General features: G+C 49.1%; 1 protein-coding gene across 2 annotated transcripts; it reads right to left on the bottom strand.

Annotated features, from left to right (window-relative positions):
* Positions 1-422: 422 nt before the first annotated feature.
* On the bottom strand, positions 423-10,057 carry EIF3J (eukaryotic translation initiation factor 3 subunit J). 2 transcript variants are annotated; one of them, XM_031587924.2, is made up of 8 exons: positions 9,955-10,057; positions 9,771-9,874; positions 6,203-6,260; positions 5,877-5,968; positions 5,045-5,159; positions 3,945-4,103; positions 2,904-2,977; positions 423-1,501 (listed from the first exon to the last, which is right to left on the bottom strand). In XM_031587924.2, exons 1-8 carry the CDS (start codon positions 9,977-9,979, stop codon positions 1,373-1,375), a joined length of 756 nt encoding a protein of 251 aa, XP_031443784.1. In that variant the 5' UTR covers positions 9,980-10,057; the 3' UTR covers positions 423-1,372. The 2 variants fall into 2 exon arrangements, with proteins under 2 accessions (XP_031443784.1, XP_031443783.1); XM_031587923.2 differs by having other exon boundaries at positions 423-1,504.
* Positions 10,058-13,419: the final 3,362 nt, after the last annotated feature.

Below are 13,419 nucleotides of genomic sequence, written 5' to 3' on the forward strand. Positions count from 1 at the left end.
GAAGGGATCACCACAGGATCTGCACCTAAACCAACAGGAAAATGAGGTAATACATCCTGTACACTGCCAATAAAATAAGCAGAATTGGCTCCTACACACTATAGATCACCCGTTGCTTGTCATCTTTGATTCCAACCTGATTAGCTTGTTTCTGTTTTCCAGCTTAGTGATGAAGTTTAAGTCTTTTTACAACTCTGAACAGCACCTACCTACTGCTTAATAAATTCCAGGAGAGCAGCAAATAAAAATCTAATATTTGTGCTCAACTCCCAGTTATGAATTATTCCTTTTCACACTCATAGAGCCAGCATGTTCAGCTCAGGGCTGCCAGCATGGGTGAGGGGCTGGAGGTGGGACAGTCTAAGCTCAGCACCATCCCCAGACCAAAGGCAGCAGTTTAGGAACAGGGCCAAAGACTGCTATAGTGAAGTCCTCACAATAGTGATTTTTATTAAATTAGTTACTTTATAAAACATTGCAGATGTCATAATTGTTAACGTAACAATTTGCCCCACTGTAGTAACTGCTGCAGTTTGCTAAGCAAGTTGTTTTTAAATGAAAGAAAACAGCCGAGTCATGAAAGAGCGACCGCAGCCCAGGAGCCCAAAGTCGTATTTGATTTTTTACACTGAAACCAGGCGATGAACTGTTAAAGAATACCCAACCCATACAGCTGCATTAGTAGAAATTTAGATGAATGGAAACTCAACTTCATACTCACAAGGTTTTGTTTTGTTTTTCCCAAATCAGGAGCTCTTTCCCTGCTCTCAGCCCAGCACTGCTGTGGGCTGTCAGGCTGTGGAGCAGTGCATCTCAGTGACGCCTCCCCAGCGCAGCGTCCCACTTCTGAAGTTAGCAGTTCCCCTTCACGATACACTGAAAACCTCAAGCTCTAACGTAAGACAAAGCAATTGTAATACTAAGTGCACACCCATCATGCCCTCGCTGCAAACTGCTTTTGTTCATCAAACAACTCATTCAGGGAGGTACAGTTAAGGCCATATCGTAGAACTGTGCCGCTAATAATATTTTGCCTCTTTGAAATTCATTTCCAATTTGGTGGCTGTTACTATAGAATCAAGCAGCAACAATTACTGTTATCAGAATTCGGCGGTTTCGGTTTGTTGGTTTTTTTGGTTGTTCCTTTTATTTTTTTCCTGTAATTTACGGAGCTTTTGAGCTGCTTCCTTCTAACTCCTCGAGCACAGAACAGGAATGGCAGCACTTCAGCACCGCCTGCCGCGCTGAGCCACCAGCACAGAGATACTGCAGCTTTGATAATAGCATTTGGCAGAATTTAAAGAAAGAGAAGTTGTGCTACATGTTTAAGGGGTTATGGGCAACAGAAAGACAACAGAAGGGGAGATAAATGTCACATGAAGTCTTCAAACTCTTGTACGTATTCTCCATCGTATCCTCCATAATCAGCCAGGTCATCTTTCATAGTAGCCTTTAAACCACCTCCAGGCACAACACCTTTTTTCTTCTTTTTGGCTTTACTCTGCTTAAATAGGAAGGAGAGTGTATTTACTTTCACATCCACAGCAATTTGCCTTCCTTCTGACTTGAATAGAGCCTCAGAGGAATGAATACCTGCATCACTGCTCACACAGTGCATGCTGTACTGCCAGTCATTGCTACCCCAGCACCCAAAGCGATCTCCTCCCAGTACAGCTGCTGCACTGCCCCATGTCCCACAGCTCCCTGCATCACATACATTCCCAGCTCCTTCATTCATCCTATGTCACTGAGCCTCTAAGCAAGTAGCACAGCTACGGCTAGAGTCACCTCTTGTAAAACCAACAATCAAATTAAGGAACTTTTATGTGGTTTTTATCACTGTTGTGGCTGAATACATATATATATATTCGAGGAGAAGTCCTAGATAAACTTAAATGAACATGGCTGGATAAACCTCTGCCTTGCTGAGCTGGTGCAGGTTTCAGGGTTAGCCAAACTAGTTTATAGGAAAAGCCAGGAGAGATGAGAATACAAGAATAGAAAACACACATACTTTTTAAACGAGCTTGGTTTGGTAAGCCAGAGGCTTTTCTCAAAAATACAGTTCATATTAAAGAAAATATTTATCATATTTACCAAACCCCAGACTTAATGCAGTAACACTGCACATGAAGTTTGATTTAAATTCCTGTGTTTCATTCTCTCCTGTAGAATTGAGGTGGCACGGCAGAAAACGCTGCCCTGAAACACACTGTGATGAAATGCCCCACCAAGTCACTACTTACAGTGCCATTGCACTGCCCTTTGTTAGGCACCCATCCTCTAATTTGATTTAGAATTCTGAAAAATGCATTGCTAGTGATATCTTCTGTTTAACTTCATTGCTGTCTTTGCAGTTCAACTAATTACTGAATTCCAACTGACTCGAGGTTTTAAATCTATTCTGTAAAACCCACTGTTATGCTCTGTACCACATCAGTATCCATTCAGCTACTACCTCACCTCACAAAACTCACTCATCATGTCTACGCAGTTGTTGCTCCTTCCATATTTCCATAACACAGGAACACCCCCAGCTATCAGCCATTCCAAACCCCAGCAACAAACTCAGGCAAAGACTTCAGTTACTCTGCTATCCTGACGCTGTAGCAGGGGCCTCTCCATTGCCAGGACAGCACCAGGTGAGCACACAGCTCAGCTCCATGTCTACCAGCCAAGGCTTTGGCCTGTGATCTGAATTCAATGAGCCCTTGATTATCTCACACATTTAAAGGCATTTAGTTTTAGATCAGAATCCAAGATTATAATGTCCCCTACTGTCACTGTCACATACAACACAATCAGCAGTTCAGGTCAGTGCTGGACCTATTGTGCTGTGCGGGCAATGAGCACCTTCAGCAGGTGCTGCTTCTGCTGCAGCCAGCTGTGGGAGCAAGTCTTACCTTCTCCTGTTTCTGTTTTTCACTGCATAGTACCGTCAACGAATTTGTGATCTTTTTCAAGTCATCAATTTCCACTACAGAAGAGAAAGAAGAGATTCCTCATCAATATTGTGCTCACATATCCCATCATCACAATTCTCTCATGACTGCAGAGGTAAGTGTTAGCACCAAGGAAACACTGGCACTTGCTCAATTTAAAACAGAACAGACTGAGTAATTAGTTCTGATCCTTGTGATCTGCATGTGCTGTTCACAAAGTCCTTTGTAACACAGCTGGAACGGTGCAGTAGGTAAGGGTGCAAATTAAGAGCTGGTGTACACAGAGTCTTAACAGGGAGACGCTTGAACAACTGTAAATTATGCAGTACAGTAAAATATTGACTCTTTTAGACACCCAAAGAAGAGCAGCGCAGCATTAAGTTGCCCAAGAGGCTGTGAGTCCTTCAATTCAGCTCTGGGATCATAAGCACTGCTGCAGGCAGCCCAGGCTCCTGTGTGTGCACAGCCTTACGCAGCACCGAGCCACCATGTGGCTGAAGGGCAGCATGAGCAAAGCACAGCAAAAGGGCTCAAACAACCAATCCACCAACTGCTTCCACCAACCAGAGCAGGGCAAAAACAGGGCTGTGAGTTACTTTATCTCTGTATGGTCACATGCTCAATTCCAGAACAATTAATCTTGTAGTCTCGGAATTACAAGACCTCACTTTTGTAACAGTCCTCCCAGCAGAGCTGCTGCCGTTACCTGGCTCAGAGAAACACTTACGTTCCAGAAACTGCTTCAAGAGAGATGGGTGAGATCGAGAACAGCATGAAAACCTGCAGTTCTGAAGCGACTGTAGGAAGACCAACAGTTGCACAAGCACCTGCTCCACAAGAACACTGGCTGGGATGGAACCTCACACTCAGTCAGTGACACTCTGCTCAGTACCAACTGCACGCATTAGTCTTGGTTTCGGTTTTAAGTTCACAGCACACCCTCGAGGTCACACCTGCTAGAATCCTGACAGTGGATTCTAGGAAGTCCTTCACTTTACTTACATGAAATACAAACGTCTCGAACTAATGCTTCCAAAAAGCTGGCGTAATGTAAGGACTTTTCATACTGTGTGATTTTCTCTTTTAGTAGTTTGCCAAATTCCGTAAAGTCATCTTTTGAAGAGGGATTCATGGCATCTATTCCACAAGTGTTATTTACACCTGCGAGGAAAGGCACACGTGTTAGAGAACACACTGTCTGTGGTCTCTGAGAGATGATGCTAAAGAAAAAAAACAAAACAGGTTCAGTTCTCCCCTTCTCATCAAGCACTGCCAAACCAAAGTTTCTCCCCCCATCTTCTGCAAACAAAGCAATGGCTGAGTTAGCAACCTGCAGGGCCACAGAGCTCACTGTGCTCTGGGCAGTGCTGGCTACGCAGAGCCCTCCTTCCTTTAATAGAGAATTCTAAAGCCGAGTTCCTCAGTGCAAAATTCTGCTGGTTCTTTACAACTGTGTTAAGTGGAGCCCCTCCCCCTTCAGGCACCATCCTCTTTCTGAAGACACACAGCAGTTTTCACTGAGCAACCGTGCAGCCCACTAAGCAAAGCAGCAGGCTTCACACTGCCACACTTCAGTATTTTCACCCGTTGTGTCAAAGCATAAGGGCAGAAGGGAACGAGCTGCCCTGCATCTACTTCTATCCCAAGGGAACTTCTATCCTGTCCCAAGGGAACAAAGTCACCCCACAAGGAAGCAGCCATCACAGACTGCCTGAAATAAAGCACACATGCACTGCACTGTGCCATGTGAGCCCAAAGCCCAACTGGACAGGCTGAAGCCTGCATTGTAAGGCTCTACAGAACAGCAGAAGGCAGCATTTCCTTTCACACACTCATCTGTTCACCAGAAACACCATTTCATAGGGAAATTCAGCCAGCCATCTTTCTCCTGTTCCCTCCGACCAAGATGTTAAGGAGTAACACCTTATATTCCACAGACAGTCCTGCAATTAGTCCTTAGTTCCAGAGTACATTTCCAGTAGCATGGATTTAAAGCCATGCTGACTCTCAGTAGCACAAGTAGCTCTCAGGATGTCTGCACACACCTGAATGCTTCACCATGGCACAGCTGCACCGCCCTGGCCATGGCACAGCACACTTACCAAAGGTTTCTTTTGCTAACTCAAGGTCTGACTCCTCTTGCAATTTCTTTAGTCGTAGTTTGTCTGCTAACTGTTCTTCTGGTGTAAGTTCTTTATGTTCCTCTGGAGCCTCTAACTGCATTTAAAACAAAACAAAAAAGAACACCCACATAAATAGAGGGGACATTACATTGAGGGGAGACGTTACAAGAAACCATGTTTTTTCCAGCACCATTTGAGGAGCTTACTTCTGTCTGAAGTCAACAGACTCCAAGCATGTACAAACCCAACAACCATTCCAATTAATCATAACAACGCCAACTGTTTAATTTCTCTGTAATTTAATTGAATTATGGAAATAACACCTCCACTCTGGCATGCACAGAATCATAGAATGGTTTGGGCTGGAAGGGACATCAAGGATCACGAAGCTCCAACCCCCCACCGCAGTCAGGCCTACCAACCTCCACATTTAATACCAGACCAGGCTGCCTAGGGCCCCATCCAACCTCACCCTGACCACCTCCAGGGACCATTTAAGATGCAGGCTTACAGAAAGGATGCTGTTCGCATTTCTGCACTGCCCTGGGAGCACAGGTTGCCATTCAAAGCTCATTACCCAGGGAGCCAGGGTGGATAATTACCCCCCCAGTAAGGCCTAACCCAGGTGTCCTTCCCTCTCCCCACAGATGGACCAGTCCTCAACACTGACAGCTCCAGGTGTGAAGCACAGGGCTGACGTTTGCTTCAGTACATCAGCCAGGATCTTCACAGCTCCCGCTCAGCCCCCCAGAGCAACCCACAACCAACACAGCCCTCCGCATTTCTGAGCCCACAAAGAAACAGGAATTACCCTTTTTTTAAGCTCCTCTTGCTTTTTCTTTTGTTGCTTTTCTTTTTCTTTTATCTTTTCTGCTATTTTCTTTTTTTCTGAAACTTTGGGTTCTGTAAGACATTAAACAATATGGCATCCTGGTGTTTTTTTGAATAACCAGGAAAACACAAATCAAAGAGAAAGAGGCAGAGGTCAGTTGGCAGCACCTGACCAGGGGGGTCAGAAGACGTGCTCTGTCAAAACCAAAACTAATCCTATTTGGAACGTGTTTTGGACTCTTCAGAGACAAAAGCAATGTCTGTAGCAATGCTGCACACAGTGATGTGAACTCCTGGTAGTCTCACCTTGTTTCACCTCCGTCTCCTTTACTTCCTCCTCTTCCTCCTCATCATCCCAGTTATCCTACAAAGTAAGTTTTCATTAAGATACATGCTCATAAGATGATTTTACATATTATTTCTACTTGTTAGGCAAACACAAAGGACAGTAGCTTACATACAGCCTTTTAAATGCTCTCAAATCCATTAAAATTATGTAGTTGAGTTAGGAAGTGGGGAGTAAGTTGTTGGAGCTGTAAAATAAGGACACTGACCTGGGAGCTGAGCACAACGTTTCAGGACCAGTTATCACTGAGAAAAAGGCAGCTTTAATCAAAGAATGGGAAAGATCCTGTCGGTACAGCTGGGAAAGCGGCCAACCCAATGCCAGCCCCAGGACCACGACCTGCACTCAGCCAGCAGTTGTCACTTCTCTGCAAGTGAAGGGGCCATCAGAAGTCCTTCCCACACACAAACTGCTGTTCTCCAACAGTGACCACATTCCTGAGTGTTTCCAACCATCCCAGCTGTGGTACAGCTCTGCCCTCAGCACCCCTTGTGCCCCACGACCCAATGGATGCTTGCACCTCAACACACAGCACAGATGAAATGAACGTGGAAGAAGCACGGCTTCCAACAGAATTGACCTGCTTATGTCACCTGCGGGTTTGCCAGCAGCAGCTCTGCAGTCCCTTCCCAACAGTTAGCTGGGTATGATTTATGGGAACACATGTTCTTCTCCTGGTGCCCTTCCAGATTCTACTGGTGCCCTCTGTATGGAGATCAGTGCTCTAAAATCGACCTGGAGGTACATGCCTGGCAGCACACAATGTATGCACCACAAGGTAAAGCCAAGAAATCACACAGGAGTCTGATTTTAGTAATCTGTATCAATGGAACCTGCAAGTTTAAGAGCTTACCTCTGGCAAGGCCTGGTATACACAAACGTCACACAGACCGTGTGCACATTACGGGTGAGCTCTGCAACCATAAGCCCTGAATTCCGAGCCGCAGCTCAGAGCAGCGATGTGAGCACCCATCCCAGCCATTCACCCAGAGGAGGAACGGCGTCACAGCGCCGTGCGTCCCCACACCTCCCCTGGGCTAATGGGCACCTGTGGGAGAGCAGGCTTCCCTTCCACATTCCAAGAGGCTGACTTCAATTTGCAGCAGCACTCATCTAGCTCCTATCTAATTAAGTCTGTTACACCCATTCCTTTTCAGCAGCCATTTTCAGCACCGCTGTGCTCTCTGCCTTGGCCCCACCTGCATGGAGAGAGGTTTAAATCCAGTGTTGTGTGGCACAAAGCCCACAAGGAAGGAGGGCAGCACGACCCATGGGGCACGGCCTGCCCTGCAGCAACTGCTCCTGCTCCCAGGCACCTGTTAGCAGTGCAGGAGGAGTGTGCAGGAGATGTTTCTGTGGCTGTAACTGCAGTGGGAGGAGCCCCAGTCCCACCTCTCAGAGGAAAAGAGACCCAGGGCAGTACCACAGCTCTGTGCTGCACACCCATAACTCACAGCAGGACACCTTTACTGCACAACATATCCAATGAGGAGCTGAAAACCTGGAAGCATCCCACAGCTCTCCTTCACAAGTACTTCACTAAAACAAGGCTGAAATCACCTCCCACTGCACTGAGTAACTGCTGACCGGAGCAGCTCTCCCAGTTTCACACCCTCCCTGAGCACAGGACAACGCAGCACCCTGCCCAGACCAGAGGGCAGGAGCAGGGAATGGCAGCACTCTGCTGCCAGAGTCCCAGCTGAGCCCCAGCGCTCCTCCACAAGTGCTGTGCCAGGCCACAACCTCCCAGTTTGGCTTTGCTGAACCAAGAACTGCCCAGGGATAAGTAGAGGAAACCCCTTGGCACCAGGCCCACCTCCTGGGAAAGCTGTGCTGGGGTAACAGCCCAGAGCAGCTGTGTTATCAATGAAGATGATAATTTTAAACGTGGGGAAGTCAGTGTTTCCAGAACTTAGGAGTTACTGTAAGATCATTATCAAAACAAGGGCAAAATAAACTACAGGATCTGAATATGTAGAAAAGATAGAAAAAATGTGAACACAGGAAACACTCTGTGCTCAGATTTTAGGCCACTTTTTCTCATACCCATACTTCAACATTGACCCTGGCAAACAAGGTATCCAGAGCTTGAGTAACAAATCTCCCAGACTCAGTTCTGAGATGTTTAGAATTTAAACAAACAGAACAAATCGAAATGAAACACTTCCATTTGCTGGACAGGTCCTCCTCTCCAGATACAGCTCCAGTACTGAAGGTGTAACCTCTGAGAAAGATGGAAGAAGCCAAATTCCTGGCACATGTGGGAAGCTTTGTTCCTTTATTTTAGCAGCCACAGAAAGCAGAGGTGTCTTTATGAGTGACACTTCACAGACCAGTTCTCCTGGACACGCTGTATCATACCAAAAAGGTTTCTCACTTCCAAAGGCAGGCAGAAAAGCAAACTTCACAAATACTCTCTGTACAACACACGTGCACATGTGTGTTATAGTATAAGGACTGCATACAATGTTACATATGTGCACACAGTTGTGCTGTAACCACACTGCTTACAGACGACTGCAGCCCTTGCACACAGAGATACCTCCGCTCACCTTGCCTGCTGTAATGCCACAGCAGTGATAACCACAGGCTGTGGGTGTTATCGCATTTCAGGAGCAGAATAGACAGCTCCTAGCTTACAGAAATATTTATCTATAGAAAGAGAACGCGTTTTCATACTACTTACAGAAGGAGTACCACCCTAAGCTCCAAGGGCAATTGTGATGGTGCTTCCCAAGATTCTCCCGACACAGCACAGCCTAACCAAGCAGAGCAGTGAGCCCTCACCCAGCACACATTCATAGGATCACAGAATGGCCTGGGTTGCAAAGGACCACAGTGCTCATCCCGTTCCAACCCCCTGCTGTGTGCAGGTCGCCAACCAGCAGCCCAGGCTGCCCAGAGCCACATCCAGCCTGGCCTTGAATGCCTGCAGGGATGGGGCATCCACAGCCTCCTTGGGCAACCTGTTCCAGTGCCTCACCACCTCTGTGTGAAAAACTTCCTCCTCATATCCAACCTAAACCTCCCCTGTCTCAGTTTTGCCTCGCAGGGCTTCACACCCGCGCCCACGAGGTGGTGACCAGCTCAGGCCGGGCCGCAGGCACGCGGTGTCTGACAGCCCCTCAGCTGCTCGACTCGACGCCAAAAGCCGCCTTTCGCTCTGCCTTTCATCCCGCGCACAGCGCAGCACAGCGGCAGGAGCCCCGGCGCGACGCCGGCCGGCCGCACGTGCAGCAGCGGCGCCGCCAAGGCCCGCGGACGGCGGAGCGGCGCGAAGGGCCGCGCAGAGCCGTGACGGAGCACCGCCGCCCAGCCGCAGCTCCGGCCCGCCGCCGGCTCCTCCCCGCGCCCGTCCCGTCCCTGCCCGCTTCTGGCCCGGCGCCGCTCCCCGCGGCCGCCGCTCCCGGCCCGCGCCGAGGGCCGATGTCGGGCCGGCTCGGCTCCGAAGCTCCGCGGCGGACCCGCCGGCCGGGCAGCACGGAAGCGGCGGCGGCCCGACCCGCCGCGCCGAGGCGCCCCGCGCACCTTCACGTCGTCCTCCTCGTCCTCGCCGGCCCAGCGGTCGCCGGCCACCCCCGCCGGCACCAAGCGCTTCGCCACCGGCTCCACCACCTCGAAGGTGTCGGCGTCTGCGGGAGGAAAGGAGAGCGGTGAGGAGCGCGCGGGGCGAAGGCCGAGGCCCCCGCGCGGCGCGAAGGCCGCCACCTACCCCAGGAATCCGCCTCGGCCGCCATCTTCCCGCGGGAGCGCGGCCGCCGGCGCGAGCACTGCGAGGCAGCCGCAGACGGCGGGCCCGGCGCGCGCCGCGCGGAGCACCCTGGGAGCGGGCCCCGCCCCTCCGGGCCGCGCGCGGCCTCTTCCCGCCATCTTGGGAGGGCCGAGGGGACGGCCGCGCCGCCATCTTGGGAGGGCCGAGCGGCCGCTCCGCCTCCGCGCTCCCCCCCACCCCGGCGGGTCGGGGCTCGGCCGGGCGCCGCACGGGGCCGTCGTGGGAGTAGCCGCTTAACGCGGCGGGTCGCTCGGCCGCTCCTCGTACGGCGGGAACGGAAGAGCCGCCGTGGCGGTGGCAGAGCCCGCAGCCCCGCGGTCCGAGAGGGTGAAACCTGTCAGAGAGCTGAGCTGCGCGGTTGGTCCCCGAGCAGGTGTAAAAAGAACGCGAACAATCTTGGGAAAACCGTGGGAGAAAAGCTGCCGCGGCGGCCGGGAATTGCCGGCGCTTGGCCCGCATCCTCCCTGTGCCGCCGCTCCTCCCGCCGCGCGGCCAGCAGCGCATCGCTCCACGGCGCCGCGGCCCGGCCCGCAGCTGCGGCCGCCCCGACGCGGCTGGGCTCCGAAACCGCAGGGCGGTGCGGTGCGTCCGAAACGAGGACGAGAGCCGCCGAGCCGGGAGCTGAACGCCGCGCCGCTGGCGCGAAGCCGGAGCCTCGTGGTGCGGTCAGCCGGAGCCGCGACCCGGCCGGAAGCCAGCGCTCCTCCCCGGCCGCCTCCCGCAGACACCGCGGATTCCAAACGGCCGCTCTGCGCAGGGAGCGCTGCAGCTCCGCGCCCTGCGGGAGCCCCCGGAACCCGCTGTTCACAGCTTCCAACAGTTTTAGCCCGCGCGCCGCACGTTTTCTCCTCCGCAGCCTCAAAAGCACAACCACCAACCTTCCTTCAGTTCTGAGGCTGAAAACGGACGTGAGGAATGCCTTGCTCGGCAGAGAGCTGAATTTTCAGCGCAGGATTGATAACAGCTAAAAATCATTAAAACAGTGACTAGAGTATAAATATTTAATAGAAATCTTTATGATTCTATATACTAGAAATGATAGCAGAAAAAAACACAAATTTGTAGAACATTGGTTCTTTTCCAATTGTATTTTACAAGATTCAGCCTATCAGTACAATGACATTTTGCAAGTATAAAAAAAATAAAGCAAAACAGTATTACATTACACAGTCAAGACAACCAAAATATGATGTGCTTAACAGAACCTATACAAGTCAATCCTTACCAAGCCTTCCTTGCTTGCTTCCAAACAAAGAAGTTGCTGTCTTTTTTTTTTATTTATATATATCTTTTTTTCTTTTTTTCTTTTTTTTTTTTTTTTTTTTTTTTTTTTTACAAAATTATGACTACTAGCTAAGAAAACAATGCATCTATGCTACTTCTCATCAGCCATTTATCAAGTTGTTAACGATTTTATTTAAGCATCAGAAATCCAAGATGCAGATCTGCAATTACACAGTTTTGGCCTAATCAGATCTTTGAGAACAGTCCTTTAATGTCTCTAAAGTACACAACAACATCGTTCTCCAGCTGAATGACTCCAACGTGGCGATTACATTCCCAGAAAAACCATCTCCCCATGAGCCTTCCTGTAGCAGCTCTACCCGACCTCGGTCAGCACAGCACGCCGCCCCACACACCAGCTCCTGCTCGGGCCCAGCACAGCCCTGGAGACAGAAGGAAGTGGGAAAGCGACATCCCCAGGCAGAGAAGGGAGAAGGGGCAGCCTTCAGAACCAGCTGTCAGCACCGCGCGCTGCCCCGAGGTGCCACCTGACTCTCATCTTGTTATTTCACCTTTCTATCAGGCTTTGATAACGAGATTAAAGCAGCTTAATGGGGTTGGCTGAACCACCTGCCTGCTTTGCTGCACAGATCCACAGCTGCAGAGTTTCCCCATCAAAAGAACCAATACTGAACTTGAAATTCTACTTACAGCGGAAGACGTTATTTTAATGAAATAGCAATTAGTTTCTCGTTGCACTTCTTGGAACAAACCCAACAGCTGTGCTGATATCACACCAGTAGGTGGTTGGTCTTTTCTTTCACTTGACAGTATGTTGCAAATGTTTAGTTTTTGGCCTTGACTTCCTGAAGTCCATTCCATTTACCTATACATACTAGATTAATTTCAACTATGTAAATATTAATTTCACACTGGAATTCTAGCTTTGTAAAGGTGTGCTCTCCAAGTCCTTCAAACAGAAGGTAACGGGAGCACAGGATGGAGAGGAGACAAAGAAGGCACAGATAACTTTCCTACTTCCCCAAATTTAGGTGTGCTCAGTGCTAATCCAGCCCCCCAGGCAGAAGAAAGAGGAATGACAGCGAGGGAACGCAGAGAGTTCAGCAGCCACAATTCACTGATGTAAGCACCCCACCACGGATGGAGCATTCCTTGGTTTTAGTCTCATTTGTTAAGTTACAAATGCCATCATCTTCCTTCATGTCTGCACTAGCAGGATGTGGCCGTTTTAGACAGAGAATAAAGGTAATGATCTGCAACGCAATGCTATAAGGAAGTCAGAACCAGAAGGAAAAAAATAAAATAAAAATCAAGAGACGTGGGTATTTACTTGGATAGTAACACTCCTGTGTTTCTGGACAGCTTTCCTGACCAACCAACCAAGCTCTACCATTACAGGCTGCTGCAGACCACAGCCCACATCACCACGCTGCTACTGGGAGGCAGGTTGATGAGATCTGCACTCACTCCCAGCCCCTTCCTCAGTGAGGCTCGATGCTTTGTCAGTTGTGCCAATCCACCTAGCGCCTAAAAAGGCCTCTGGAAGAGTCTGGGAGGGGAGAAGATGTGGAATGAGAAGATGCTTGCTTCCAACAGTGAGTGAGAGCAAACAGTTCTGCACTTACACATCTGGTTACCTTTAGTAACACATTTTACTGCTCTGTTTAAAGAAGTGCCTCCTTATAGCATGCATTCAGCTGATACAACTCTTCCTATGGAAGATGTTTTATCAGGTCTTGAAACATTCAGGCTTTCAGATACATTTGAATAATAACGAAAAGAATCTTTTCCCATAGAGATGAAAGGTGAAATGAATCAAAGGTAGAAAAGCAGCCAATAATGGAAGTATGAAATATTGTTGTTTTGCTGTCCAAACAAAAAACACCCAAGCCTAGAACAGAATACATACAAACACATTCAATTAGCAAACAGTTGCCATCATCAAGTCAAAGACCACAAATGAAACCGTAGACAAAAATGAAACCATTAAGAACTTTGGAAATACGATGGCGTGTTTCCTAAGTGTACATAAAATGAGCATAAATGATACAGCTACGAGACTAACTGCTCAAGTAGCACAGTTCTACATTCAACCTCAAGTAACAGACGTAGCTGAGACCCCCTGGTTGCCAGCGCCAATTTTGGTCTGCACAATTTGAT

Source organism: Phasianus colchicus, chromosome 12 (genome assembly GCF_987193195.1).
Source record: "Phasianus colchicus chromosome 12, bPhaCol1.hap1.1, whole genome shotgun sequence".
Lineage (NCBI taxonomy): Eukaryota > Metazoa > Chordata > Aves > Galliformes > Phasianidae > Phasianus > Phasianus colchicus.

Bases quoted from the DNA above. Each gene is read 5' to 3' on its own strand.
- EIF3J (XM_031587923.2), bottom strand. From the start codon at position 9,979: ATGGCGGCCGAGGCGGATTCCTGGG. The intron at 5,160-5,876 runs GTAATTCCTGTT...TTTTAAATGCAG, and splicing joins AAGAGGAGCTTAAAAAAAGG to TTAGAGGCTCCAGAGGAACA. The intron at 2,978-3,944 runs GTAAGTAAAGTG...TCTCTTCTGTAG, and splicing joins TCGAGACGTTTGTATTTCAT to TGGAAATTGATGACTTGAAA.